The 27130-nt window shown below is 48.4% G+C and overlaps 1 protein-coding gene across 4 annotated transcripts in view; it reads left to right on the top strand.

The window, feature by feature from the left end:
- fli1 (Fli-1 proto-oncogene, ETS transcription factor) overlaps positions 1–27114 on the top strand; it is a 33234-nt gene extending 6120 nt beyond the window's left edge. For 2 of the 4 annotated variants that reach the window (XM_076049700.1, XM_076049701.1), the window contains exons 3-10: positions 5493–5704; positions 5781–5932; positions 6773–6976; positions 14337–14405; positions 22098–22157; positions 22259–22318; positions 22995–23042; positions 23752–27114. In XM_076049700.1, coding sequence (XP_075905815.1) covers positions 5493–5704; positions 5781–5932; positions 6773–6976; positions 14337–14405; positions 22098–22157; positions 22259–22318; positions 22995–23042; positions 23752–24281 — 1335 coding nt within the window. In that variant the 3' untranslated portion in view covers positions 24282–27114. The other 2 variants (XM_076049702.1, XM_076049703.1) reach the window with 2 other exon arrangements.
- Positions 27115–27130: the final 16 nt, after the last annotated feature.

Below are 27130 nucleotides of genomic sequence, written 5' to 3'. Positions count from 1 at the left end.
GGCATGGCCAGATGCGAGTCTCTGGTGTAGGCGTGAACCTCAGAAAAAAGGGCTCTGAAACATGGGGTCGCATGACCGTGAGCGTCCCGCGACAATAAACCCCGCTCCACTCAGCTACATGTGCGCAAAATTTATAAATCGGACTGCAGAGTCGAGCTCTCGGTGCTGGCTGTGAGATTAGTGGGGTGGGGGGGACAAGCAAGCAGGGGTGGGGGAAAAAAAGAGCCCAACACAGCACCATTCTACTGCCGGCTACACGGCAATGGCTGCGCACAAGGCAGGCAGTCATCCTGTAAATATTTCCGAGCAGAAAAACATAACAGCGGAGCGAGCACTCAATTGTTTTCCCTGCTTATCTCCCCGGGACAGTATCCTGCTTTTTTGAAGGCTGGGCTTTTTCGGTGACACACAGCTTCCTTCTCAACCTTCTGAACAGCGGTGACTTCACTTCCCAAATTTAGAGGAAAGAGAAAAGTCAATCCGGTAAAGTGTCTCTTTCTCCTCGCCACATACCGGGGGCTGGAATTAATTCAGGAGCGTGTCATGTTTGGGATGTTGTCGAGGTCCGCACAAAATTGCGCAAAATGGACGGAACTATTAAGGTAAGGGTGGAGAACGGGGTGTATGAGTTTTGTGGGAGACTGTTTTTTTTTTTTTCCTTCTCGGTGTTGCGCCTCCTTTTTTTCTGAGAAGCAGCGGGGCTGAAATGCCCCACTGTCTCGTTCCGTGAGCTGGGGACCTGCGATCTGACGACGATGAGCGGTAACCAGATTTCCTTCCCTTTTCCTCTTTATTTGAAAAAAAAGTATCCACTTTCCTTTTTTCTCTCGGCAAAAAACTAAGACGTCGCCCGGGTTTTTTTCCCCCTCTTCTTTTCTTTTTTTGAGGATACGCGACGTTGTGGATTCAAGGATAAATCACAATCCCCGCTTTTGGATTTCGAGGGGGAACCGGCGCACAATTACGCACGTCCGGAAAGGGAATGGAAAGGAGTGATTTTTTTTTTCTTCTTTAAAAATTGTTATCTCGGGGCAACAAGCTGTCGACATCCAGGAGGCTGTAGGCAGCCCGAGCCGCCAGTCTAACCGTCTTTCTCGGTTCAGCCTGGCCAGTTGAGCAACAGCCCCGACTGGATCCACCGCTGGATGTGATGTGTCGAGCTGCGCAACAGCGGTGTGGCACGTAGCCCGGCTCGGTCTCTGGATTTCGGCTGTGCTGTGCTTAGAAACACCGATGGCTTCTCGTGATTATTTTTAATCAGGAATTATTTTAGTTTCTCCACACTATAGATTTTTTTTTTGTAAACTGAGTCTTAGAACTCTCTATACCTTCGTTACCCTCTTTCCACCCCTTCATATCGTTTACAGGCAAAGCTGTCATTTGGTAACTTCTCCATGCGGTAAACTGCTCACTTTGCGACACTTGAAAACCACACGTCTCTCTCTCCTCTCCTCGGTTTTTTTTTTTTTTTTTTTATGTCCTTGCACAACTATTTTGAAACGGCGTGCTGAGCGCGCTGGTTTACATTAACATTAGCTACTGGTCCGCCGACGCTTCAAAATTCCAGATGCATAATGGCTGCAGCCGCCAGATGTTTTGAATGGCAAGTCCCGATGAGTTTAGCCTTGTGATGCGTTCATGGCTCCCTTCTGTCCACCTCAACAAGTGTAAGCTCGTATTGGACGGCGCCTCTTTTTTCTTTTCTTTTCGTTTCGTTTTTTTTTGTTTTTTTCTTATTTGGGATATTTTATTTATTTATTTATTTTTTAAGGGAAAATGTTCTTGGAAATGTAAAGCGGTGGGTTTGCGGTGGTTGGGTGTGGTGTGACTTCTGGGAGAGTGTAAACCTTGGCCGGGCAGAAAATATGTCGGGCTGCATATCGTCACTGTTGGGTCCCGTCATCCTTCCACTGATGGTTTTATTACGGGCCGGGGATGAACGCCACGCTGCTCTGGCTTTATTTCATTATTTTTTTTTTATATTTCGCTGTGGGTTCGGGCGGTGGATGCGGTGCGTCCACAGCCTGGATGATGTTTAGGACATAGGGAGAGAGAGGGGGGGAGAGGGTAAGAGAGAGAGAGAGAGAGAGAGAGGGAGAGGCTGCAATCATTCTGATCGTAATTGAATCCGCGGCTTCGTAAACGAACGGCTGCGTGCTGCATTCAAGAGAGGAAGAGCTCTCTAACCATGAGAGCTTCCTGTCCCACACAATCTTTTCCTGACAGGTTTCCTCTTCCTCCTGAAACAAAAGGCAGGAATGCACCCCCGCCCCCCACCACCACCACCACCCAACACACACACACACACACACACACACACACACACACACACACACACACACACACACACACACACTGTCCAAAGCAGGGTGGCTCCCGTTAGATGCTCGTGTGTGTGCGCTTGTGTGTGAAAGCCTCACGTGTTTGCATCCATCCAGACGCATCGTGACGCACTCGGAGCGGTGGATGTGTGGCAGATGTAAACAGAACCAGTGGAGGCTCCCAGCAGGTGTCACACTCACACAATGCTTCCAGTGGAAGGTGCGGATGGAGGGAGGGGGTCGGGCTAGAGGGGGGCTTCAGTTGTACAGCTGACGTCTGTGACATCAACCCCACCCTCACCTATCCACCATATATCTACATGAATGCCCTCTAACCATAGTATTTGGATGTTGTTGGACTTCTGGCGGACACTTCATGGGTTAAACCATTTCACACTGATGAGTGGCACTCCGCCACCAGAGAGAATTATCAGCGCGGGCACTTTGCAGAGACAGACAGAAAACTGACTGCAACCGCCTGGAGATAGTCGGAAAGAAAAACACAGGCGGTGGTGGTCTGTCACTTTCCCTGATTGGGGGGGGGGGGGAGTTGAGGGGGGAGGAAAGTTGTTCTTGCGTCTCATATTTTTTTCTGTCTCTTTTCTCGCTAAAAAAAGCCGCCGTCCACATCTTGATAGGCACACGCACCACTTGCCAATCAAGGCCTGGCTGATATGTCACTGTAAATTTAACGTGCGGCGCTCACAATTGCAGCTTGGGTCCTTATCGGGGCCGTAATGAGACGTTCCCTCACTCTTCTCCACTTTATCATGGGCAGACTGGCGGGTGTGCGGCGCTCAGATAGCCGGCGCTGCTGCCAGCAGCTCAGCCTGTGATGGATCCTCTGATGAAATCACTGGAAAATCTAATTCTGGAGAGATAGTTAAAATACTCTGGGGAGTTTTGGCTCGTTTTTTTTTTTTTTTTTTTTTTTTTTTTTTTAATCCACGGATGATTCCAAAGGTCCTTTTTTTCTCAAGACAGACACTGTGAAATTCAACGAAGGCCTTTTTTTGGCCATGAGTCAGTTTCTCTGTGGTTAAACAGGATAAATTCACTTTTTTTTGTTGTCAAAATTCACCCAAGAGATTGTCGAGGCTTTGTTGTACTGCTGGTTTGTGACATGGCAAGCTGTAGTTGTAGTTAAACGGTTTCTCCTTTTAAAACCCATTACAGTCGCAAAAGCTTGCAAAAATGAAGCACTTGGCTGAAACGTAATAGATCAATTGTCCTGCAAGGTGCTTTCCAACGGCTCTCTGTGGAAGCAGGACTGTTCTAAATGCACTGATCTATGACTTGCATGTTTTTTTTTTTTCCTTTAGTGAAACCAGTTGCTGACATGTTTTAATTATAAATGCGGCTGTTCAAAAAAAAAAACAAATGAATAAGTATGGCCTATTTTAGAGATTAGTGGGGTCAGTCAGGAGTTGTCTGAGTAGACCTCTAGCCGTTTTTGGTTACTGCAACGTTCTGCTGCATCAAACATGTTGTCATCACTTGAAGCAATCAAGACGCTTTGCTGCAATAACAGACATTTATCATCAGAATGGGGATAAGTGAAAACTTTTGTGCTGGCATTAAACGTCTTAGATTGGAATGGCACCGAAAGCTTGGCGAGATCAGGGGGGATTAGACTTTAATAAAAGTAATGTTTGGGAGAACGCAAACGGCTGCACGCTGGAAATATTGATCAGTGAATATCAAATAGCGCCTTTCACCCCTCGAGGCAGATATGTGGCATTTCAGAATGAAATAATTCAGCCCTCGGGATTTAGACACGTCTCTCCGTCTAAGCTGTGCCATCAGATCCTATCAGATCCAGATGTGCATCAGGCCCGAGCCTAATCCTCAGCAGAAGCATATGACAGTAATGGTTTCACTTTATATTCTGACTTATTGTTTTTTTTTTTGTCGATGGCAGTTGGATCACTTCTTAGCTGGAGTAAAAGAAACAGCAAAAAAAGTGGGGACTCACGAAGGTGTCGCACTTTTGTGTGAGCTAAAGAAGCTACTCGGTCCTTCCCGCTGACATCTCCTCCACTCTCCCCACGTCAGACAGCAAACAGTGACATCCGCGACTTAAAATGTGACCCATCAACTCAGCCGTAATAATCCCAGCTTTATTTCCTAGACGTTACACGAGGAGCGCGCTGGAAACCACGTAATATGTTGGCAGGCCCCCGAGTTTCTGCGTTTGTTTTCTTTAATAAACTTACATTGCTCCAGCTGAGCCACGGCGGAGGGGTCAGTGCAGCCGCGACCCCTCCTCCTTCTGCTTCTGTTGAGTCTCGGTCTGTGGCGGGAGGCCCGACACTCAGACGGGACAGACACATTGGGACAGGATAGGGGAGTTTTGCTCCAATGAAGGAGGTCACTGATTGCCAGCCAGTAAATATACTCAGCCGGGGATCTGGGAAGTTTCATTGAAGATATTTTAGATCTTTATACTTGTTGGGAATTCATGTGATTTTGTCTGAAAGCCAATTTTTTTTTTTGCTATATTTTGTTTTTTGTCAGAGTTCTCAACGCTCTGTCTGTCTGTCTGTCTACTGCCTGCCTGCCTGCCTGCCTGTCTGTCTCCTGTGGGCATGACTAGAGTTACCCTCTAACGTCAACAGGAAACTACAGATGCTACACTGAGCTGTAAACACAAACGGCTGAGGATGCCAGATTGTGCGATGGCCGATTACGGCGCTTAATTGTCGAAAACGAAAAAATACACAAGAGATTAAAAAAAACAAAAAAAAAAACATGACGTCACACATTCCAGCACGGCATCAAAGACTGGGGATGATATTTTCCGCCTAATATTTTCCAGTCTTATTTTTAGAGAGAGGGAGTAGAGAGAGAAATGATGCCACTATTTTATCCTTTTGATGCTTGGCTAAGTTTGCTTGGCATGAGCCAAACGTGTGTAAACGTCTACTTCAAAAGTTTGGAGGACTGTAGTCCCACTAGCATTTCCCGCTCCCGTGCTAAGCTAACTAGCCACTTCCTCTTGAAGTATATATCAAAGCATACCGCCAGTATCTTATTTAGCTTCACTGACATCAGTCTCTGTCATTATTAAACGGGTACGACGATAAGGGCCGTAAAGAGCTTCCTCGAAGGAGTTGAAAGGGAGCAAGAGAGAGTGTCTCATCAAGTATCGACGCTTCTTTTCACCCGCAGGAGGCGCTGTCAGTGGTGAGTGAAGACCAGTCCCTGTTCGAGCCTCCGTACGCCGCTGCCGCCCCTCTTCCCAAGACAGACATGACTGCATCTGGCACACAGGACTACGGCCAGACACACAAAATCAACCCCTTGCCACCGCCGCAGGAGTGGATCAACCAGCCGGTGCGGGTCAACGTCAAGAGAGAGTATGAGCACCTGAACGGCTCCAGGTACGGCGGAACCGAGGCCTCGTCTGACCCCGACACTCTGATTGTTTGCTGATGATGTCCTTTTGTGCGTGTGCAGGGAGTCTCCGGTCGACTGCAGCGTGGGCAAATGTAACAAGTTGGTGGGGGGCGGCGACGCGTCTCAGATGAACTATGGAAACTACATGGACGAGAAGAACGCCCCTCCCCCCAACATGACCACCAATGAGCGTAGAGTCATCGTACCTGCTGGTGAGGAGAAGCTTTCCACCTCATAAAACCTGCACGTTGCATTCCCCAGGCGAATATTGATACAAATAATCCCAAATGGATGGAATTTTTCTCCCCGCTGACCCCACACACCCCATTCCCGACAGAGTCGCTCTTCTCGTTAGCCATAATTTTGCCAATGCTGTAAATGTTTTATGAGTCCTATTACCATTCGGCTGCTCCATTAGCATTGTTCCAGCTCAGGGGAGCGCTCGGCTCTCCGTCGGCCAGACCTGTGCGGAACACTTCTTCAGCCTTCAGGCTCACAATCCCCAATGCACTCCAAGCGTGTGAAATTACGCAGCTCAGGTGGCAACAAGTGCGCTTTCGCTGTGACTGCCCGGAGAGGGGCGATCGTTTTTAAACGTGCTAAATAGTCTGCGTTTGCCGAGTTTAAGCCCCGTGATTTGTGGTTTCATTAAAACTGGCGAGAGTCCGGGGAGTGCTTTCTGTTTTTAATGGCCCACTCAAGCGTGAGAACAAATTGGCTGCAAACGTACACACTCATCAGTTGAGCCAAAAGAAGCTCCTACAGGAAGCTGCTCTTTCGGTTTTTCCACTGAGATTGTCCAGACAGACACAGTCGGAAATTCACAATATCTTTAAATCCTTTCTTCTCCATTACCTTGAAAATGAGAAAACACACCCCAACTGTTGCTTGAATGGAAATAATCATCATGTAGGCGCAAGATTTTTGACGAGATATGAATTTTTATTGTTCTACTGTTTTCGCTTCACCTTTGGTCCGTTGACGGCAAGAATAATGACCTCAATGAACTGAACGCTACCCTCTTGTTCTTGGTCTTCTTCTCTCCTGTGCAGACCCGTCGCTGTGGTCCCAGGACCACGTGCGCCAGTGGCTGGAGTGGGCCATCAAGGAGTACGGCCTGCTGGAGATCGACACGGCCATGTTCCAGAACACGGACGGCAAAGACCTGTGCAAGATGGGCAAGGACGACTTCCTGCGGCTCACCACCATGTACAACGCCGAAGTGCTTCTGTCTCATCTCAATTACCTCAGGGAAAGTAAGTCGAATTTTTAAGTGACTTCACCGACGTTAAGGCGACATGACATGAGTGTCATCTGCAAATTTCACAAAGTCCATATTCTCTTGCCGCCGTGCATCCCATGGCGAGCGCTTTCGTCCGAGTCAGCGGCGGCAGCGGCGGCCAAAGAACGGCGGCCAGGACTGACGTCTCACTCGACACAACAAGCCCCCTTTTCATAAACCAAAAAAAAATCACGCCAGACCTGGGCAAACAACATGACACTTTTTTTTTTTTTTGCTTTCTGTCGCCACACGATACTCACATTACCGTTTCGCAAACAATGAAATTGCTTTTACTGGAAAGTCATTTCTCCGTAATGGCAACCCGGTATTAAGCGGAGCTGTGGAAAGCGGGAGGGTTCCCTCCTCCCGCCCCTCCCACCCTCACCCCATCCCCCCTTCTCCCGATAACCATCGGCCGCACCCCCCCCCCCCCCCCTCTCCTCCCCAACCCCCAACTCTCGACTTTGCTGCGCTTTATTCCGCAGCAGTCCGGAGAGATGAAGCCCAGGTGCATCGCCTCAGGATTCACGCGAGGATTCATGTGCGCTCAGCAAAGAGAGTTGATCTGCAATTTGCAACGGAGGCAACTAAAACTGAGCCTCTTCGCCTTTGAAGGGCTCCTCGGCGCAATCCTCCTTTATAATATATTTCATCGGGAGAGACAGAGCCAATATTCCGAGGCACTATGCAAATTACCTTTTAATATAAGTAGATCACGAAGCCTTTTTTTAAAAAATTCTTTTCCCGTGTTGGAGGGGCAGGACTGAGGGAACAGTTTGTCCCACCATTGAAAACAGTCGGTTTAAAAACAGCGCCGCCGCCGCCGCCTCCTCCTCCTCTGCAGAATATCATGACACTGCTTTTGCTTCGGGTGGAGTGACTGATGGCTTGACTGAATTTAACTTTACTCCCCACTACCCCCACCCGTGCAAAAAAAAGAAAAAAACTGTGATGGGCCCTCGGCGTGATGTAATGGGAAGTGTATTTTTGAGGGTGTCAACAGTTTTCTCTTCGCACGCCGTCTGGGCAGAGAGAGATCCTTGTCATGAGCATAACAGCCTCATTGTGCCGCTCCGCTGCAGCGGCAGCGGCAGCGGCGGGTGGATCCGTCTGACCGCCACTGGGCACACTCCGCCGAGCACTTTTCATTATGGCCACTGGCCGCGGGACTTAAGGCATGGCTTAGGCGTGCTGCGCCGCCACTCTGCCCATTGCTGCCCCTCGTCTTTTTTTTTTTTTTTTTTTGATTTAGACCTTGTGTGTTTTGGAGACAGAAGAAATGTCTCGGGAATCCTCTGCACTTGCCAGTTGAAATTGCTTTGGATCCATTCCCGACAATCAAAAAAAAAAGACGAAAGAAAGACGAATGCTGCCGTCCCGTGCCTGGACCGGCTGACCCGTTTAGGGGCCGCCGCAGCATTATTGATGCCGGCAGCCCGAGGGCGAGAGGAGCCATGTTAGCAAATGAACATCTGAGAAAGGCTGAGAAGGAGGAGGAGGAGCAGGAGACGGTGGAGGAGGGGGGGGGGCTGAGGCTTTCACAGACCCTGCAGGGCCTGATGATTTGGAAACCAAATCTGTTTTTTCTTTTTTCGCCCAGCAGTACAAACAAACACAATCACACACACACACACACACACACACACACCAGGAGTAACCTTTACAGAGAACACAGCTACACTCACGAGAACTGGAAGTTTGCCCAGGCCTACCGGAGGAGAGAGAGAGAGAGAGAGAGAAAACATTGGGAAAACCCAGTCAGTGGAAGTATTAGCGGCCGCAGGTCACGGCAGGGTTTTTTTTTCTCCTCCAACCACTTTCACCACTTGGTCCGATATTACCCCCCGCACCAAACCCCGCCCTCTTTCGAAAAACAAAAAAACCAAACGAAGGGGGGCAACTGCAATCATTTCATACACATCTGTGCGCATCGTGTGCGCCTCGGGTTCTGTTTATTGAACCACTGATTAACATTCCTCAGAGTCATTAAGCCTCGTATGTACGCTCGGCACGGGGCAAGGACACACTTCCCCACCCTGCAGCCATACCATAACAAAACATTCCTGCCACGTCATGTGCACGAGCTCTCTGGCGGAAACCACCAGACCGACCGACCGAGCGGCGGTGCGGGTGCGACTGCTTGGCACAAACTGCAACATCTGTCTGGCTGCACAGCTGCTCGCGCTAACAAGTGCAGTTGCCCGTGCATTATTTTGGCGGCCCCCGTCGTTGGTCACTTATCCAGATTTTTATAAGTGATGGCCGCCCGCGCCCCCAATGTGCTTCCAATTTTAGGGGGGTGCAATTTGAGAATTTGCTCAAATTAGTCTGTCGGGGGAGGGGCCGAGGACTGTTTTCTTTATCGCGCCCATGTAGGTCGGTTTGATACCACATGTGCTGGTAACGGAGCAGAGCGAGAGGAAACCTCAGACACAGCAAAGACAGACGGATCCTCGGAGGGAAGGAGAGAGAGAGAGAGAGAGTGCTGAGGGAGTGCGGACAGCCAGGAATGAAACAAATCAAGTTCTGGGCCCGAAAGGAGCCCAGAACGGTAGAAAGTTGGACGGATGAATTCTGCAGTAGTTATTTAAGGACAAGAGCAGGAGTGGACGGAGGGCAAGGAGCACTTACTGAAACCGTCTGCAAAGTAGATAGAAGAAAAAAAATCCAAATCAGGCAGGGGCGGGAGAAGGTGGGGGGGGTGAACTATTTTTATTTAAAAGAGCGATGGCCCTGATGTGGCCGTGACGCAGGAGCGTTGGAGGGGAGCAATGGTTCTGTGTCCCAGCTGTCGCCGCCGCCGCTTGCGTCTGGATGGATTTACGGCCAGCGAGCCGAGACGGAGAGCGATGGGGAGTTTGGGATGGAGGGGGGTCGAGGGGGGAGTGTGTGGAGGAGTGGGGGGGCGGGTGATAAGTCTGGGCTTCTGCGTTACCGCCGCCGCCGCCGCCGCCGCTCACCCCGGAGAGTGGGGGACATTCTCGAGCCCTCGATAGTTTATACAGACCGTAAACATCTGGGCTCGAAGGCTGAGTAGGGGAAAAAGGAGGTCTGGCTGGAGAGCGCTAGTCTTCGCTCGCTCCTCTTTTCTCCCCTCGCAACATTTTTATTACACCCCTCCGCCCCCAACACCCCGGTCTCAGTTCCTTCTATTGGCAGATTATCGCCGGCTGCGGAGTCGAGCCCAGCGGCCTGGATCGGCGCCCGCTAGCCGTCCGCCGCTAGCCGCTAGCCTCCAGACACTTTGTGCACAGCTGGGGGGGAAATTGACGCACGTATCACGGTAGCGTAAGTGGAGGTGGATAACGAGCAGTTGCTATTCACGTAAACACTGCGATGCGCTCAGCTGTAATTTAAAGTAGCTGCTGAGATGTCCATTATAATCGTGCTCTGGGCTAAATTGCCACTTTAGAATTGTGATTTGGGGCCATGCTGCAAAACCTTGGACCTCAGTCAGAACTGTTTTTTTTTGTTTTTTTTTGTTTTTTTTTAAGTTAATTTTATTCTATTTTATTTTTCTTTCTTTCTCATTGTTGTTGCTTGAAGTGGAATTTGTTCACATAACAAACTAGCAATGTTGTGTTGTGACACTGTGAATTGAAAAGCGTTTTTTTTGTACCCCTGGAATTTTGCGAGTACAGTGTGTTTCTCTGATCTGATCAGAATCATTTACAACAAATGCGATGTTAATTCAGAACGTCACGGTAGCTTTTTTGACATGCTTCCAGGACTTTTATGAATGAGCAGACGGACGTCTTTAAGCTCCTCCCAACGACACGTCGTCACCGTTGCACTCTAGAGTATAAATCACCAGACCTTTCGGCTCGTTAATTCCCAGCGGTTGTTGCAGAGAAGTTCTTACAGAATAATCAAACAAACTGTTGTGATCACACTCATCCTCCGTGACATCCGGTTTGAACACGCGTGCCAGGAATTCTGAATGTAAGGCTCGTCTGCAGCCTCGTCTGCAGTTAAAGGATTTACTACGCTCACCACAAACGCTTTGATTCTCTGCTCGTGTTTAGCTCGAGCCGGTCGTCTTTTGCTAACATGCGGCGAAGCTCTTCATAAGTCACAACACGTATGGAGTCTGGACAGACATGGAGGCCGGTCGTAGCTTCTCCGGTGCGTGGAGGCAACCGACCGCACAACCGCGACGCTGCAATTCCAGTTCTGTCATTATCCGGCTGCTGCTTATGGATGTCCGCAGATATTTTTGTGACCTCTTCGTTGTTTACTGTCTGGCTGGAATGCGGATGTGTTCCTGCGTAGTAAAACCCTGCTGTTTGTATCAGCACGCTGACCGATCTGCCGATTCAAGAATGAAGTAGTTTGACATGAAAATATTCCGGTGGGGTTTTCGTTGTTGAAAGCTTGCAGACAGTCTGTGGAAACATTGGAGGCATTTGTTTCCCCTTTGGACAAAGACGTTGCGGAGAGGAGAGAGTTTAAAAGAAAAGATTGAAATCTTCTTTTAATTAACGTCAGATGAGTTAGAGTTTTTGAAACGCGTTCGCTCTGTCCTTTTAGTCTAATCCTGTCACGTAGCTGTGATTTCAAGAGAGAAGCCTCGCACGTCCATCACACCGAGCTCCAGTCGAAATCGTTTTAACTTGGTTTTAAGATCCAGTTGAGACAGCAGAAGAAAACAATAAAGGAATAGAGGAAAGAACCATGGGTCTAGCTGTTGAGCTAATGAGGTTAGCATGGCTGCTACAATCGTGGCAGCTTTTAGGGATGGATGGCAATTCCTCATTCATATCAGAATTATTCTTGACTCAAAGAGTAAAGAAGGTTTTCTGTTTTCGCTTTACTCCAAACCAAGAGTGTGATTGAAAAGCCGTGTTGCATCAAACCCGTCGCTCCAACTGGAAGCCTCCTTCTGCAGCTACCTCAACTGCCTCAACCCAGCAATAAAAAAAATCATGTCGGTCCACTTCGAACAGACAGATGGTGCCGTGAATCACCTTTGAATGGGCTTCCCCTAAAGAAACATTTTCAATGGGTTCTTCTGACGTGCCATCTGGCATTCCAGGTTGGGCCATCCTAGCAGCAACCTCCATTGAGGAGAATGATAAGAATTCTATTTTTTATTGTTTTTTTAAATTTCACATCACGTCATCCTGACGACTGCAGCCACACGATGACTTACTGCTGGCGTGGTGGCGGCCTGCCCGAGAAAGCGGGTGACCGGGACCCTCAGTTTGTTGACAGAGCTTTGACCACACGTCTGGAATGGACAGCTCAAACAGCAGCTGCCGGGGGGGTCAGCAGCAACACGCTGGGGGAAGTGCTTCACCCATCGGACGATGGCGGCGGCGGCAGGGAGACTCGATTCGATAAAAAGCCATCAGTCTCAGGAAAGACGATAAAAATGGAAGAGTTGCTTGTGGACGTTACGTAATCTGGGCCAGACAGTGAGCAGATGCGAGAGGAAGATGGGAAGTAAAGCGGGGAGACCGAGCGAGGGGCTTCCAGCGGCGGGGCGGTCGTCCCGCGACGCCTTCACATCAAGCAGGAACGTGTTTGTTTTCTGAGGGAGGAAGAAGAAGACGTTCAAATAAATAGGAGGCGCGGCCAAGGATCCCCGAACCGCGTCGTCAGCTGGGTTGCCCCCTCCCCCCGGCTCACTCTGCTGCTGCTGCTGCTGCTGCTGCTGCTGTTGCTGCTGCTGCAGATCCCAAGTGTCTCTGCGGGAAGCTTTGAGGTTTTTCCCAGCAGCGCTGCCTCCTGCTTGGGTCGTCTGGGTCGGCCCACGTATGCAGCACGCAAGCGGGAAAAAGGTTAACGGCGCCTTTTCCTTCTCCCCTTTTTTCTCTCTGTTGGCTTTTCTGCCTGTTCATCCTTCTCAAACACTTTCTGAAAAACCCCTCCGACTCCGCCCGCCTGCCCACCCTCCCATCGCCTTCTGAAGGCTGCGCTTTGGCAACCCCCCCACCCCACCCCCACCCCCTTTGTGCGCTTGCACTCTCCACGTGTGGAATTATTTTTGTACGGGGGTGCGTGCGTGCCTGTGTGTGTGTGTGTGTGTCTGTGTGCGTGTGTTTTTGATTGCCGTGCAGGGACCCTGCTCCATACAATGGCTCCCCTGTTCTGAGGCCCCCAGGTTTCTAAACTAGACCCAGAGCCTTGGGGGTGCCGTGGAGTAGGGGTCGAGAAAGGAGGAGGAGGAGGAGGAGGAGGAGCGGGGGGGTGGGGGTGAGTGGGGGTGTCGTGGAGGTTAGAATACACTCGCCAACCAGCCCCCCCCCCACACACCAAAAAAAACAGCCCCCCCAGTCAGCGACCGTGGGCCCCTTCACCCCTCCTCCCCTCAACGAGCCCCAGCAGAGGGACGTCGGTGGAGGTTCCGCCATCGGATCCCAGCGACGTGAAAAACAAACTCCAGCATTTGAAAGTTTTCACCCTTTGAAGACTTTTTCCTTCTTGTCGTTGTTCCGTTTAGGAAACGCGGGTATCTCCCCGACTCAGCAGCTCCCTGCAGAACGTCCAAGCGCTAAATCTTAGCGCTGGCCGCGTCGCAGCAGCTCCTGTGTTTTCTCTGTGCATTTTTGGGTCTGTTTTTCCACTCGCTGATTTATGCCTGGGGGCAGCTAAAATTAAGAGAGCGTTTTGGTGCCGCCCAGGGTGCCTGCGTAAGTGCAGGAATGCGCCGCAACAGTTCTGCACCATAAGGTGAAATGAATAGGCGGCCATATGCAGAGTCCCCGCGCTCTGGCTTTATTATTCAGGGAGGTGGGGGGGTTTTGCGGGGGCTGTGGGGGTTCGACTTTGCTGCTATACTGCTGACAGACGGCTGTTTTATTCTTCCCCTCGTCCCAAAAAAGACAGAAGGAGTCTTGGAGCGTCGGTCACATGACCAGATTGTGTTTGTTAATCAGTAATAAATTAGGACTTGTTTGCATTATGAACGTTGAGCCTTTGAGGCAAAAATGGAAAAGAAGGAAAAGACATCTTTCCAAGGCTGCGTGACATTGATTGAGTCGAAACAGCTACTGCCACCTGCTGGCGACTGGAGGCCCAGTCACTCTCCTCCCTTCTATTATGTTGTGGCTGGGACATTTTCTTCTGTATTTCTCTTCACATCTTCAAAGAGCATTGAACTCAAACATACATTAATATGCGTATTACAAGTCCCTCATTTTGAATCTATGAGTAAAGAATTTTTCACTGGAATTTAGGAAAGTATTAAAAGGCAGCATTAGAATGTAATTGTGCTCAAATGTGTCATGTTAAAAAAAATGTCAAAATTCTATTTTTTGTGTTAATTCTTTCCCTGGACTGGTCTGTTTGTGGTCTGACGCGACTCCTGTGTGTCTCTTTTCTCCTGGCAGGTAGCTCATCATTATCCTACAGCACACCGACTCACACGGACCCCTCGCCACGCCTGGCGGCCAAAGACGGTAGGTCAAAACATGAGAGTGTGAGTGTGCGAGTGTGTGTGTGTGTGTGTGTGTGTGTAGCAGTGGAACTTTCTGAGTCTGAGGGAGCTAATGGATGAGCTCATCCGATGTGTGAGGAGTCTTTCACTGTCATGAGTCTCAGGTCGTGTAGACCTGCCCGGTGCAGGTGCACTTGCTGTGAGTCTCAGAAATAATGGCAGCAGAGAAAAACTTGCAGGAACAAAAGTGGGACGCTGGCTGGCTGAGTCGTCGCGGCGGCAGCTGCAGGTGCAGGAAAACAGGCACGAGGCGCTTTGAATGAGACACCTGCCGACGAGGCGACATCGCAGACAGGTGGCGACGTTGACACAAAGAGCCTGATTGGCTGCTGAGAGCAGGCTGAAGGCGAGGGGCGGGAGATAATCTGTTTGTTTGTTGGGCTTATTTGAAGTTGTTCCGCCCCTCGTGCAGGTGATTCAGTGTCAAAACTTTTCAACTGCAGATTCAGTAAAATCTCTTGGAATACATTTATTATGATGGTCATGAATATGTAATTTTCTCCAGGGGAGAAGCTTGTTTCGTGTTGCACCGCCGTGTTAGAACAACGCCATCATGAACCAACATTTCAACCACAGTAAAGCAACCTGGCTGGATTAAACAGCTGTCAAGATGTTCAGAGAGCAGTATGTTAAACATCAATCAGTCCCTCCACACCTGCAAACAACTCAGTCAATCTGCACACCTGTAGCCGCTCCCCCGCAATCAGCACCGCTCACCACCATCACTGATTGACAGCTCCACCCTCACTCTCCTCGGCTTGAAGGCGCAGAGTGATTTCACACATAAGTGGTTAGAACTGTATGCGTGTAGCTGCGTTTCCATCACCTCTAGAATTGCGCAAAACCTAAATATTGCAGTAGAAAAATGGTCATGGAAACAACTAAACATGAAAAAAAAAAGCTCTCAAATATGGCTAAAAGGTTTTGATGCTCTCATGAGGTGGTTTTTCAGACATGTCCATATAGAGGGTATATGGCAAAAGTGTCATGGAAACACTTTTTCACTTTTACACGTCACCGGATGTGACATACGGGGTCATGTGACCGGTTCACTGACCAGTGAAAATGGCATGTGATGCTTGGACAGAGGAGGAGATGGAATATTAATTACAAGCATCTGGATGTGAGGATGCAGGTGAACGATGAGACTCATGTACAAAAGGAGGACGTTTTGAACCAACCAACCAACCAACTGTAGTGTTCCTTTGAAAGTCAACGTTGTCTTTTTGGATATTTTGGATTAATATTTGGATAAGTCCATCATTCGGAGAGTTAAAAAAATGATAAATAAGTAAAACAAATTAAAAAAAATTAAAAAAAAATCATTCTGAGAGACCCGGCTGCAAAGCTGCACTTTCAAACATTCCAGCGAAAGCCTGACTGGAGGTTTTTTTTCTCTCTTTCTTTTTTTTTTCCTTTTTTTTTTTTCTTAACAACGCCGCCCACTGCAGCTCAGGATGACCGTCTCTTTCCCCCTGGATACCTTTTTGCTCCACAAACATTACATTGTGCTGACACGACGTGAACTGGGTGGCAGAGGCCGTAACGCGTATCTGAGAAGCGGAGGAAAAAAATAAGAATAACAACGAAAGCGAGAGCGCGAGAGAGAGAGAAAAAAAGAGGTACACGTCCTTTACATCGGCCATACGGTGTCACCAGCAGAGAGGACTGCAATAACAGAGATAGGCGGGCTCGCAGGATGAGGCGCCATATCAAGGCGGGAGGAGAGGAAACGCTGCGTCTGATAAGTCGTCAGAGAATAACCCACCCCCCCTCCTCCCCCACTGCCCCCCTCCACTCCTCCTCTCTCCCCACTCTATATCTGCCCGGCCAGCGGTTAGCGCCGCGCTCCCTCACCCTCTCGGTGGCCGGGGCCAGATAAGATTCTGCTGGGTCACCCCTCGACCCGACTCTTCCTGCTTCTCAGCAGCAGGTATTTGCACTGGCAGGAGCGACGGGCGGGAGGAGGGGTGGGGTGTGGGGGGTAGGGGGTGGTGGAGGGATTGGGGGGGTCACACCCTCCAGCGGCATTTCCCCGCTTCGGTCGGTGACTGTGATGAGGCGCTGCTGCTGCGAGTGAGGACATTTGTAAAACGTTTCAGGTCCTTACGGGACCTCCTTTAAATCTGATATTTTGGTGAATACGTTTTGCATCACACAGGAGCTTCAGGGAGAATTTTAGACAGAAAGGTGGTTTGAATGTACGACGCATTACAACACTGTGCTTTTCATGCATGCAGACTGGATGCTTTGGCAGACAGCGTGCTGTAGGCACAAAGGAGCTGCTGTGTTGCAAAATAGTGCTGAAGGTGGCGTAATTGTTCCCTATGTATAGCACATATTTAGAGTAAAATTGCAAAATTATACAGAGGGAAGGCTCGTCTCTCCCTCAGCGATGTATAGTTGAGCTTTCCTTACAGGGACTGCAGCCTGTTTCTCCTTAAAGGGGCCAAACAACAAGTCATCAACGCCCGAACATCGCTTTAGTCTTCCACAATATGAATCGGCAAGAGAGAGAGAAAAAAATCACATTTAAAGGGAAATTAAAAAAACAGCACCAAACGTACCAGACGTGTCGTTCCGGCTGAAACCTTTATCGACATTTTCTCCCAGCAGCCTTTGCCAGATGCTCAAGTCCTTATTGCCTTTTTCAGAGTGGGTGAAATAGCATTCAGGCTCTTTTGGGGGCAGAGTAAGCACGATCTGTGCAGCAGGAGAGGAGTCCTAATCTGCTCCAGACTCGCTGGTGTAAAATGCAATGTTATGAATAAAGGAGAGCATATAAAACACGGAATGCAGCCTCTGTGAAAGTGTGTGTGTGTGTGTGTGTGTGTGTGTGTGTGTGTCTGTGTCTACTGCCTTTAGACAGCCGTGTGTGTGTGTGTGTGTGTGTGTGTGTGTGCGTGTGTGTGTGTACTGTGGATCACTGTAGTAGACTGCATTTATGTGGAGGAAATGTGCAGAAGGTGGTTCTGGGGTTTATAGACGGCGGAGCAGCTTCTTCATTTAACTCCCAACCTCAGTAGTTGTTGTTCAGTCTTCAGCTCAGATACCCAGGTGTCAGAGGGGCGCTGTGGGCACAACCCAAATGCAGACAACTCAGGGTGTTGGAAAGGCAAAACTAATTTGGATAATGTATTAAAAACAACAACAAAGGTGTCCTCAATAGGGAAGAAAATAGACAAAAAGAGAAATGAGGGACTTGTACTGAAAAAGGATTTAAATATGAAACTGACTGAGACACCTGGACAAAGAGACAGACAACTGAGATTAAACAGAAACAGTAAGGGAAGACGAGAAACCAAGTAAACCACAATGAAGCAACGACCAAACCCCCAAAAAGTGAGACAAGGACTTTTTAAACAAGAGGGCAGAGCAGCACAGGTGAGAACAGTCAATGGCAGGACTGACAACGACACACAGGTGAAAATCATTGGGCAACAAAAAATGCGGGAAAACAGAAACAAAAAGACTCTCAAAAGAGACTTTCAAAATAAAACAGGAAACACAGCAAACAACGGACCATGACACCAGATTTGTTTGTTTGTTTGTTTCTCTGCGTTTCACTTCAACCACAAACTGATGATTCACCACCTGACGCTCCCAGAAAAAGCCATGAATCAAAATTATTTGGAAGAGGCGAAATGTTGTTGAGGGCGGTCGTCCATTTGTCCGTCCGCCCACTCACACCACAAATATTTATTTCTCATATCTAGCAGTGTCTGAGCGCCGGCCCCGGGCCTGTCGCTGGCTTTGTGAGCTCCTTTCCGTGTCTCACCAAAGCGCTTGGTCATCACTCTTGGGCTCCTCCTGTGCACAGATGGCTTTTAAAGCACCTGTATGAGTTTTAACTGCCCCCCCCCAAAAAAAAAAACAAAAAAAAAAAAACAGAAGAAGAAGTAGAAGAAGAAAGCAGCAGCAGCAGCAGCTGAGCCGTCTGGGTCTGTTGGCTCAGACTGCGGGTTAAAAACAGTCCATGCCTCCACTCCCTCCTTCCCTCTGTCTGCTCCCTCACTCCCTTCTCTCTCTCTCTCTCTCTCTCTCTCTCTCTCTCTCTCTCTCTCTCTCTCTCTCTCCCAGTCAGTCCCTGTGTGTCTGGGCCTCGCTCGCTCCTTCGGTGTCTCGTGCTCTGGCCTTGTTTTGACTAACTGGTCCCGCAGTCTGAGTCTCCCAGGATTGCGCACCACACCCCAGACCAGAGTGGAAACTGGCTCACGTCGCAGTCGGAGCCCAGGCCTGGAAAGAAGGGGGAGGCGGGTGGTGGGGGGAGGACAGGGGGAGGGGGAGGGTGGCAGGGGGAGGCGGCTCCTGCGTCTGTGTTTGTGTTGCTGGCTGTACCCACACACACTACCCCCCCCTCGTAACCGACCCCCTTCTTCTTCTTCTTCTGCAATCTGACTTTCTCACCAGTCACTCACTGAATTTAGCACGAAAAAGAGAAAACGGAACTGTTGAGAAATCGTTTTTTGAAATGAACAACAACCTGAAGTGCGTTTTTTTAGTGGCTTTTGAAAAGGGCAGGTGTTCACATCGTCAATGGAGCAGCTCCCCCTGATTAACTACTGGCCAATAAACTATTTATATCCCCAGAAAACAAAAAACTCTGTTTAGCAAACAACTGACTGCAGGACCTGGGAGAGGTTTTGCCCCTCTTGTGACATCACAAAGGGTTGGTTTTCAGAGCACAAACTCTGAGGAAGTGAACGCTGCACCTTCCTCAGTTACGGGGGCAGTTTGAGACTCATTTTATTGTGATGAAACCTTAATAACGGAGACTGTTTGTCACATGGTGATCAACAACACTGCCACTCAGTCCACCAGGGGGCAGTGGCATCATCACTGCCTCAACAGTTGTCTTTTATTTGAACTCCTCGCAACTTCTTCTCCTCTTTATGTTTGTAACCATGTCGTGCACATATGGAGGCAGCTCTGCTTCTTCTAGGGTCTCTCTCTCTCTCTCTCTCTCTCCCTCAGTGGATTTTGAGGGGCGGCGGGCTGGCGGTGAGCAGAAGTGGGGGTGGCGGCTGGGGTAAAGGGCCGGGGAAACAAAGAGAGGTTGTCTGGCGGCGAGGCAGGCAGGAAACGCTGCTCTCCCAGGACTCTGCTGCCGCCGGGCCGTCCTGCCGTCCTGCAGCAGATTGGAGCTGACAGCAGCGAGCGAGACGCCTCCTCTTACCTCTCGGTGTCCCTCTCGCTCTCTGTGTTCCACCACCACCGTGTTACCCCCACACCCACACCCCACCCAACCCCGACCGCTAATTCATCGACTTTTATTCGGATTCCGCTTGCAGCTTTTTGCGGCGTCACTTCCACTTTTACTGCTTTTCCATCAGCAGCCAGGGAGACCTGGGGGGAACTTCTGCTGTCGTGTGCCGACAGGAATTGGCCACAAAAGCTAGATTAGTGCACGTTGGGGAAGGTAGAGGTTCGAGACAAGATCCCGTGCAGCTGGATGCTGTCATCACGTCTTAACGTGAAGAAAATAAGAAAAATGGCAATGACACATCTTCCAAGGCTCGATTATGTAGATTTTAATTTATTGCTAGATTATGGATAGAATAAATTCAAGATGCCCCATGGCAGGTTGCCAGTGAGGTCATGTATGCCTGCAGAGGTTTTTTATTCTTTTGTTGGGAAAAATAGGTGCCCTGTTTTGCTTTTTTATGATTAATATTATTATTTATTCGTTCCGTCAACCAAGTTGCCGCTACGCCGTCATTTTCCACTGGAGGGCAGTGTTGCAAAGACTTTACATTTCCAGGGGCGGCAGAAGAGGAAGCCGGTGACAAATTAGACGTGAACAGGATTTCCCGCTGGGTGTGAGGGCATGCGGGTTACACACACACACACACACACACACACACACACACGCACACACGCACACTGACTCACGACGACTGTTCACACTTTAATCCTTCCCCCCCTTAAAACACACGCGTCGTTAACGACCTCCGCCCTAAACCTGTGGGAAATAATTAGAATTAATAGGACGCCAATTATAACGAAGTTGCCTCAATGTACATTTATTGTATATTTCAGTGACTAATAATAACTTGTCAGTGCTAGTTCCATTTGAGTGCGCTGGCTAAAACACACTGGAGGATAATTAGCATCCCACCCATAAATATTCATGATGGCATAAACACACACAAAGGGGTTTTGTGTGTGTGTGTGTGTGTGTGTGTGTGTGTGTGTGTGTGTGTGCGTGCGTGTGTTGTTAGAAAGAGTCGCTCATCTCAAAAATATATTCATCATCATCGACATGGATAATTAATGGAACGTTGACATAAAATACCCAAGCTGTAATTTTTCCACATTTTTTTTTTTTTTTTTTTTTTTTTTTACATGCTACCGTAGTTTTTCTCTCTGACGGAGTTTTATAAGGCGTGGTGCACAAGATCAACATTGCCGCTGCACGGCTGGATCCGAAGAGCCAAAGCGGCCGACTGGGATTGCGGAAAAGCCGCCGCCGTCCTCGGAAATCCTGCCTCTGTCCTGCTGGAGAGATGGCACACAGTGGCCTCTTGACCTTTCGGCTGGTTGCTTACCTCAGCAGAAGCCCCCCTCCCACACACACACACACACAGCCCTCCTCAACCTTACAGATTTTTAGTGGCAATGTTGCTGGAAAAACAAAAGAAAAGAGACCTTGGTTAGCATTGCAAATTGTTGCACACAACCAGCAGCAGCAACACGTGTGTCTGCTGCGGCGGCCGTCACGTACCAGCCTGTGTTCTGGCGATTGTTTGAACTCCTCTTCTTCTTTTTTTTGTCCCCTGCCAGCAATGGGTGGCGCACCTGGACGCTGACTGTGCAAGGTTGTTTTTTGTTTGTTTTTTTTTGTGTGTTTTTTTTGAGCGGTTGCCAGGCGAAGGATTCACACTCTGTTTCATCTTCCGCCCGTGTCAGAGTGATTGATTGCCACTGGAAGCCATCCAGCCGCCCATCCAGTCAGCCAGTCAGTCAGCCAGCCAGTCAGCCAGTCAGTCAGTCAGTCACGTCTGGGCTGCTGCAGGCGCAGGTAGAGAGCTGGCCAGTTTGGCCGCCTGTCAGTCCGTCTGTGCACAGAAGGGAAATGGAGGTATAAATATCCTGCATACATTGTCTGGGTGTGTGTGTGTGTGTGTGCGAGAGAGAGAGAGAGAGAGAGAGAGAGAGAGAGAGAGAGAGAGAGAGAGAGGGAGAGAGAGAGAGAGAGGGAGAGAGAGAGAGTGTGTCCCTGTCGTGTTGATGTAATTTACACCAATCCCTCTGGTTTCTGGTCAGAGCGCAGCCGTAATTTCACATGGGTCCCTGGACTTTGCGGTGAGAGCCGCTGAACCACCTGCTCCCCGCTGCCAAACAAAACCGCATTGCCGCAGCCAGATATCCTGCGAGGAGCAGCAGGCCAGCCACGTTTTCATGGAAATTATTGACAGCGCCGCTGCCCGTTTTTTTTGTTTTGTCCGTTGCTGTGGCAGTGCTCTTGGCCACAGGCACGCAAAATAAAGCCGAGCACTGTGCTCTGGTCTCCTCCTGAGCTGGACCTGCCATCCATCAACCTCCCTGGAATGTTCTGTTCCCTCTCTTTTTACGTTCCCGATGAAATATAGAGATTTAAAAGGGGGTTTAATGCAACGTTGCACCTTGTCTTTCTGTTCTCGTTCTTCATTAGAGCCTTCCTATGATGCTGTGCGGCGGACAGGATGGTCAAACAACATGCATAGCGGCAAAGGTGAGGCCTTTTGGACTCGATCGTCCCTTCATTCAGTGTCTCTTTAACAATGCTCTTTTTTTTTTTTTTCAATGTACTGAAATGTGTTTCCCTCTCAACAGGTTCGCCAGTTGTGACTCAGAATGTGAGCAAGTCTGCCGAGCAGCCCAGAGCTCAGCCAGGTATTGACCTCACCTGACCTTCAAAGCCTCGGGCTAATTTGTTAGCACAGAAGACAGTCTGTAGCACAGATATGAAAGGGGTGCATTGGAGGACAGGAGCAAAGTTACACTTACTGCCTGTTGTACTCGTTTTGACATTGGTTTGTGTTGCGCTACCATTTTTACAGCTCTAATGCCAAACTATAAAGCGCTGCACACTGGACTAGCGTTAGCTAGCATGCTAATAATAATGCACCCATTCGCTACGTCACCAGTTTGAAGTTCATGTGCATCTTTCCACACACATTCTTTCTTGTCCCTCTCAGAAGGCTTATAAATACAGATCTCAACGGCATTATTTGGGCTGACTGTTTGCTAGCATGCACAGCTTTCCTCTGCACACATCTATCGCCTATTGTCAAGCGCCGCAGGTTTTGCCGCTCATTATTTATCGGGCGAGCGGACCAAGGGGACGCCGGCGTGTTGTTTGCCCAGCGCTGTCCATGTCTGACTCTGTTTGCCCGTGACCTGGAACCTGATGCTGACGGCATTGTCTTCACGATTCATAATCAAACCGGAGCTCACCCACGTGTTTACTCTGCTGAGCTAATTGCTAGCCCACAGGTAGCATGCCTCTGTATCGCCACGGGCGACCGGTTTGTTTACCAACAAAGCTTCTTCCTCTCTCTCCCTGCAGATCCCTACCAGATTCTGGGACCCACAAGCAGTCGTCTCGCCAATCCTGGTAAGATTCTCCACGCTGTCGTGTTCTGTGGAGCGCACCTGCCGATCAAAAGATTCCTCTTGTTAACGTTCCTCATGAGAGTCATTGAATGCAGCCCTAATGAGCTGTGGGAGCTAAAAGCCTGGACAGGCTGTATGTAGAAAATACAAACAAAATGTGAATGTTCTGATAGATATCGCTTGGATTCAAATACAAATGAAGGGATAAATCTACAAATAGAATAATGTTGATTGTTATATTGCAATTAACTTAGTATATGGTATATATTTACGGAGATAGTTATGTAGTATAAATGTGTATGTATACTGGTAATATATTTATATGGATATCTGCATAGTATATGCTTATATATTATAGTACATCATGTTATATTATGTAATATTGTCTTATGTATTTATATTTATAAGGGTATGTGTGTAGTATATTTTTATTTTTTTAATTATATGTTTATTATATATATATGTAGATATTTATGTAGTTTATGTATGTTCTTTATTTGTATAGGTGTTTTTATTTAATGTGTTTATATGGACATCTGTGTAGCAGTATTTGGCAGAACTGAAGAATAGTTGAAAGGGGGTAGGAAATTAAAAGTTCTATTGTTAATGGTTTGCAGTGCAAAAGATCAGATAAATGCATTAAAAACTGAGTGTGATGGACACATGGTCACTCTGTGTGTGTGTGTGTGTGTGTGTGTTTGCGTGGCCAGGCTCGGGTCAGATCCAGCTGTGGCAGTTCCTGCTGGAGCTCCTGTCCGACAGCGCCAACGCCGGCTGCATCACCTGGGAGGGCACCAACGGCGAGTTCAAGATGACGGACCCGGACGAGGTGGCCCGGCGCTGGGGCGAGCGCAAGAGCAAGCCCAACATGAACTACGACAAGCTGAGCCGCGCGCTGCGCTACTACTACGACAAGAACATCATGACCAAGGTGCACGGCAAGCGCTACGCCTACAAGTTCGACTTCCACGGCATCGCCCAGGCGCTGCAGCCGCACCCCACCGAGTCCTCCATGTACAAGTACCCCTCGGACCTGGCCTACGTGCCTTCCTACCACGCCCACCAGCAGAAGGTCAACTTCGTGTCGCCGCACCCGCCCTCCATGCCCGTCACCTCCTCCAACTTCTTTGGACCCACCACCCCCTACTGGAGCTCGCCCACCGCCGGCATCTACCCCAACCCCAACGTCCCGCGCCACCCCAACAGCCACGTGCCCTCCCACCTGGGGAGCTACTATTAGAGCCTAACCCCGCCTCCTCCCCCCGATCCCGCCGCCGGTGCTGACCCCACCCCAGCCCCGCCCTCTCCCCACCCACTACTAAGTCCACAGTTGGTGAGCTGCACTCCGAATGATGGCGAACCAAAACATCAAGAAAAAGAAAAAGGGGGATTTGACCTCGGAAGGAATTCTACTCCTGATTGAAGGATCATTAATTTGAATATTTTTTGGGATTTTTTTTTTTGTTGTCTTTTGTTTGTAAGAATCTATTAAAAACAAACTGGATGCTACGGTCCAAGGAATGGAATACTACTTAGCTTTACGAGACTTTATGCTCTTTGGATGTGCGTCTGAGCTTCTTGTGCCTTCCTTTTATTTTTTTCCATTTACCCCCCCCCACCTCCCCCTCCCCCTCCACTCTCCCAAATCATCCAGGAAGCTGCACCGATGCGCTTTGCAAAAGTACCTTTGCAAAACAAAGCCAAAGGACAGGCAGAACAGCTCAAGCGTGTTAGTGTGTGTGTGTGTGTGTCTGTGTGTCTGTGTGTCTGTGTGTGTGTCCTCACCAAGCTGCAGTAACCAGACATGGGCCTGTTATTTATGGGTCTCAATCTGCATCCTCCACAGTACATTATGTACATGATGCCTTAAAGCAACTGGCTTTACTTCTGCAGGTCTACAGTCTTCTTGGGGTTTCCTGCTCCCAACACGCATCGCCTTCTGTTTCCACTCACGCTGTCTGCATCTTTTTATGCCTGTGTGTGTGTGTGTGTGTGTGTGTGTGTGTGTGTGTGTGTGTGTGTGTATGTGTGCGTGCCTGCACATCTTAGGAGAGTTTTCTGGAATTGGCTGGACAAGGGGGAGCTCTTAAACAGGTGGACTTTTCTCACAGCACTGAATGAAAATCTAAAAAAAAAAAGAAAAAAGAGAAAAAAAATTGGCAACTGGAATATGCCATTCACAATTTTAAGTTATCCTCCAAACTGGAAGGCTGGAGAAGAGTGAAATGCTGGAGAAGGAAGCGCTGTATGTGTATTTTTTTTGTAAGTTTTGTTTGTTTGTTTGTTTGTTTTTCTGACTCGACTCGCTCACATCCTTCCGATTCCTCGCGTCCCGTGTGTTTGTGAGCGACGAGTCGACTCGACCGAGCTGAGCGAAGCCCAACAATGAACCAGTGCCAGGTCAGATGTTTTCAGGGGGACCACACACACTCACTCACTCACTCACTCACTCACACACGCACACACACACACACAGACACACACCAGGCTACTCGGAGCGCTCGCCATGTCGTTGCCTCTCAGCCGAGCTGTTTCCAGATGTTTGGTTGCTCGGGCCGCGTCAGCGTTAATGTGAATGTCTTGTGGTTTGTGAAGAACGTCAGAAAAGGGATGTGCGCAAAAATCAAAATTTGTCATGTTTGCTTTACTCTCTATGTGTGAGGGGGAAATGGGAAACAAAAACTCCAGCAATAGCAGGTTTAATGCTCACGTCTGTAACCGACACGTGGAAGTGCCTTGTTTTACAGACCCAGTTCTGTTGATTCTTGTGCTTGAAGCCAAACTCAGTGCCTTAAATGCCGTTTTTCCCACATCTGCCTCTCATCGTTGGAACGGGTGAAAAACATCTGTCGCTTGTAGGGAGGCAGCATATCAAGAAGTCCGATGACAAATTTCGATTTTGAGGTTCACTCTGACGGCTGCGGGTCCACCAGGCGGCGTTTCACAGGTGGCTGCGTCCTCGCTGGAGAGCGGCGCGCAGGTCACGTGACCGGATGTTGCGTGGACGGGATTCGCTGAAAAAAAACATATCCATATCTTCAGGTGTACAGGGCTCGCAAAAAAAGAAAGAAAAAAAAAAAAGCTTCTTTTGGAGAACTAAATTAGCCGGGACTGAGAAGTTTATCAAAGAACAAAAACCGCTTAAAAGTATGACGAGGTGGAACGAAGGAATCCTCAGATTCGCAAACGCTGTGCGTTTGTCAGACCTATTTTGTATTATTTTATAAGCATCAGACAACTAGGCATTAAAGCAACTTACTGTATAAATTATGCAGAGTTATTTTCATATGTGACACAGTATTAAAAGAAAAAAGTCAAGAGAATTAATACGAGTTGACCTCGGTCAAAAATGCAAACCTTTAAAGTCCATTTCTGCTAAAGTAGTTTGTTCAGCGTTGTGTAAGCGATTTTATATATCTGTACATTTGGGCGAAAACATTTTATCATGCTGTTTTCTTGTAACTGTTAATTTCTGAAATGTGGTGGTAACATCCCAAGTGCCTTTATGCACACTGTGTTTTTTTGTTGTTTTTTTTTTCCTGTAAAAGCCACAAATGCCTGCTTGAATTCTAATCCAGTAGCCAGGAAAAGGTTCTGTTTCCACTGCGGCATTCCTTTGGCCAAACGGCTCTCCGATTGGTGGCTTTTCCTGCACGTTGAAGTAAAAGTTCAGGTATTTTATGCAAAAAAATAAAATAAAAATAAAAAATAATACCGGCAGTATTATATCCGCAACTAGCTTCTCCTGAGAAAAATATAGCTTTAACATTAAAAAAAAAAAAAAAAGAACCAAAAAGGGAACATTTAATTTGTAGCATTAAAAAAAATATCCTGATGTACCCTAAAACATCTGTGTCTCACAATCAATATCATTAAAAAAAAAAAAAAGGGATCTGTGCTACTTCGTATATGCAATGTATTTTGGATATTAATTAAATATATATATGTGTATAATTTTACAAGTAACCCAATGTATTATTTTTATTGTCATTCCTGCAATGTATGAAGTAAAAACCTTTTGGAAAAAGTCTTTTGTATAGGAAATGTGACAAAATAAATGTTTTTACCTCTCAGATCCTCCTTCGCCTC

This window comes from Nelusetta ayraudi, unplaced genomic scaffold, assembly GCF_046127955.1.
Source record: "Nelusetta ayraudi isolate G7.1 ecotype Tasmania unplaced genomic scaffold, CSIRO-AGI_Nayr_v1 ptg000120l, whole genome shotgun sequence".
Taxonomy (NCBI): Eukaryota; Metazoa; Chordata; class Actinopteri; order Tetraodontiformes; family Monacanthidae; genus Nelusetta; species Nelusetta ayraudi.
The sequence above is the reverse complement of the archived record's forward strand: the minus strand, read 5'-3'. Positions and strand labels throughout refer to the sequence as shown.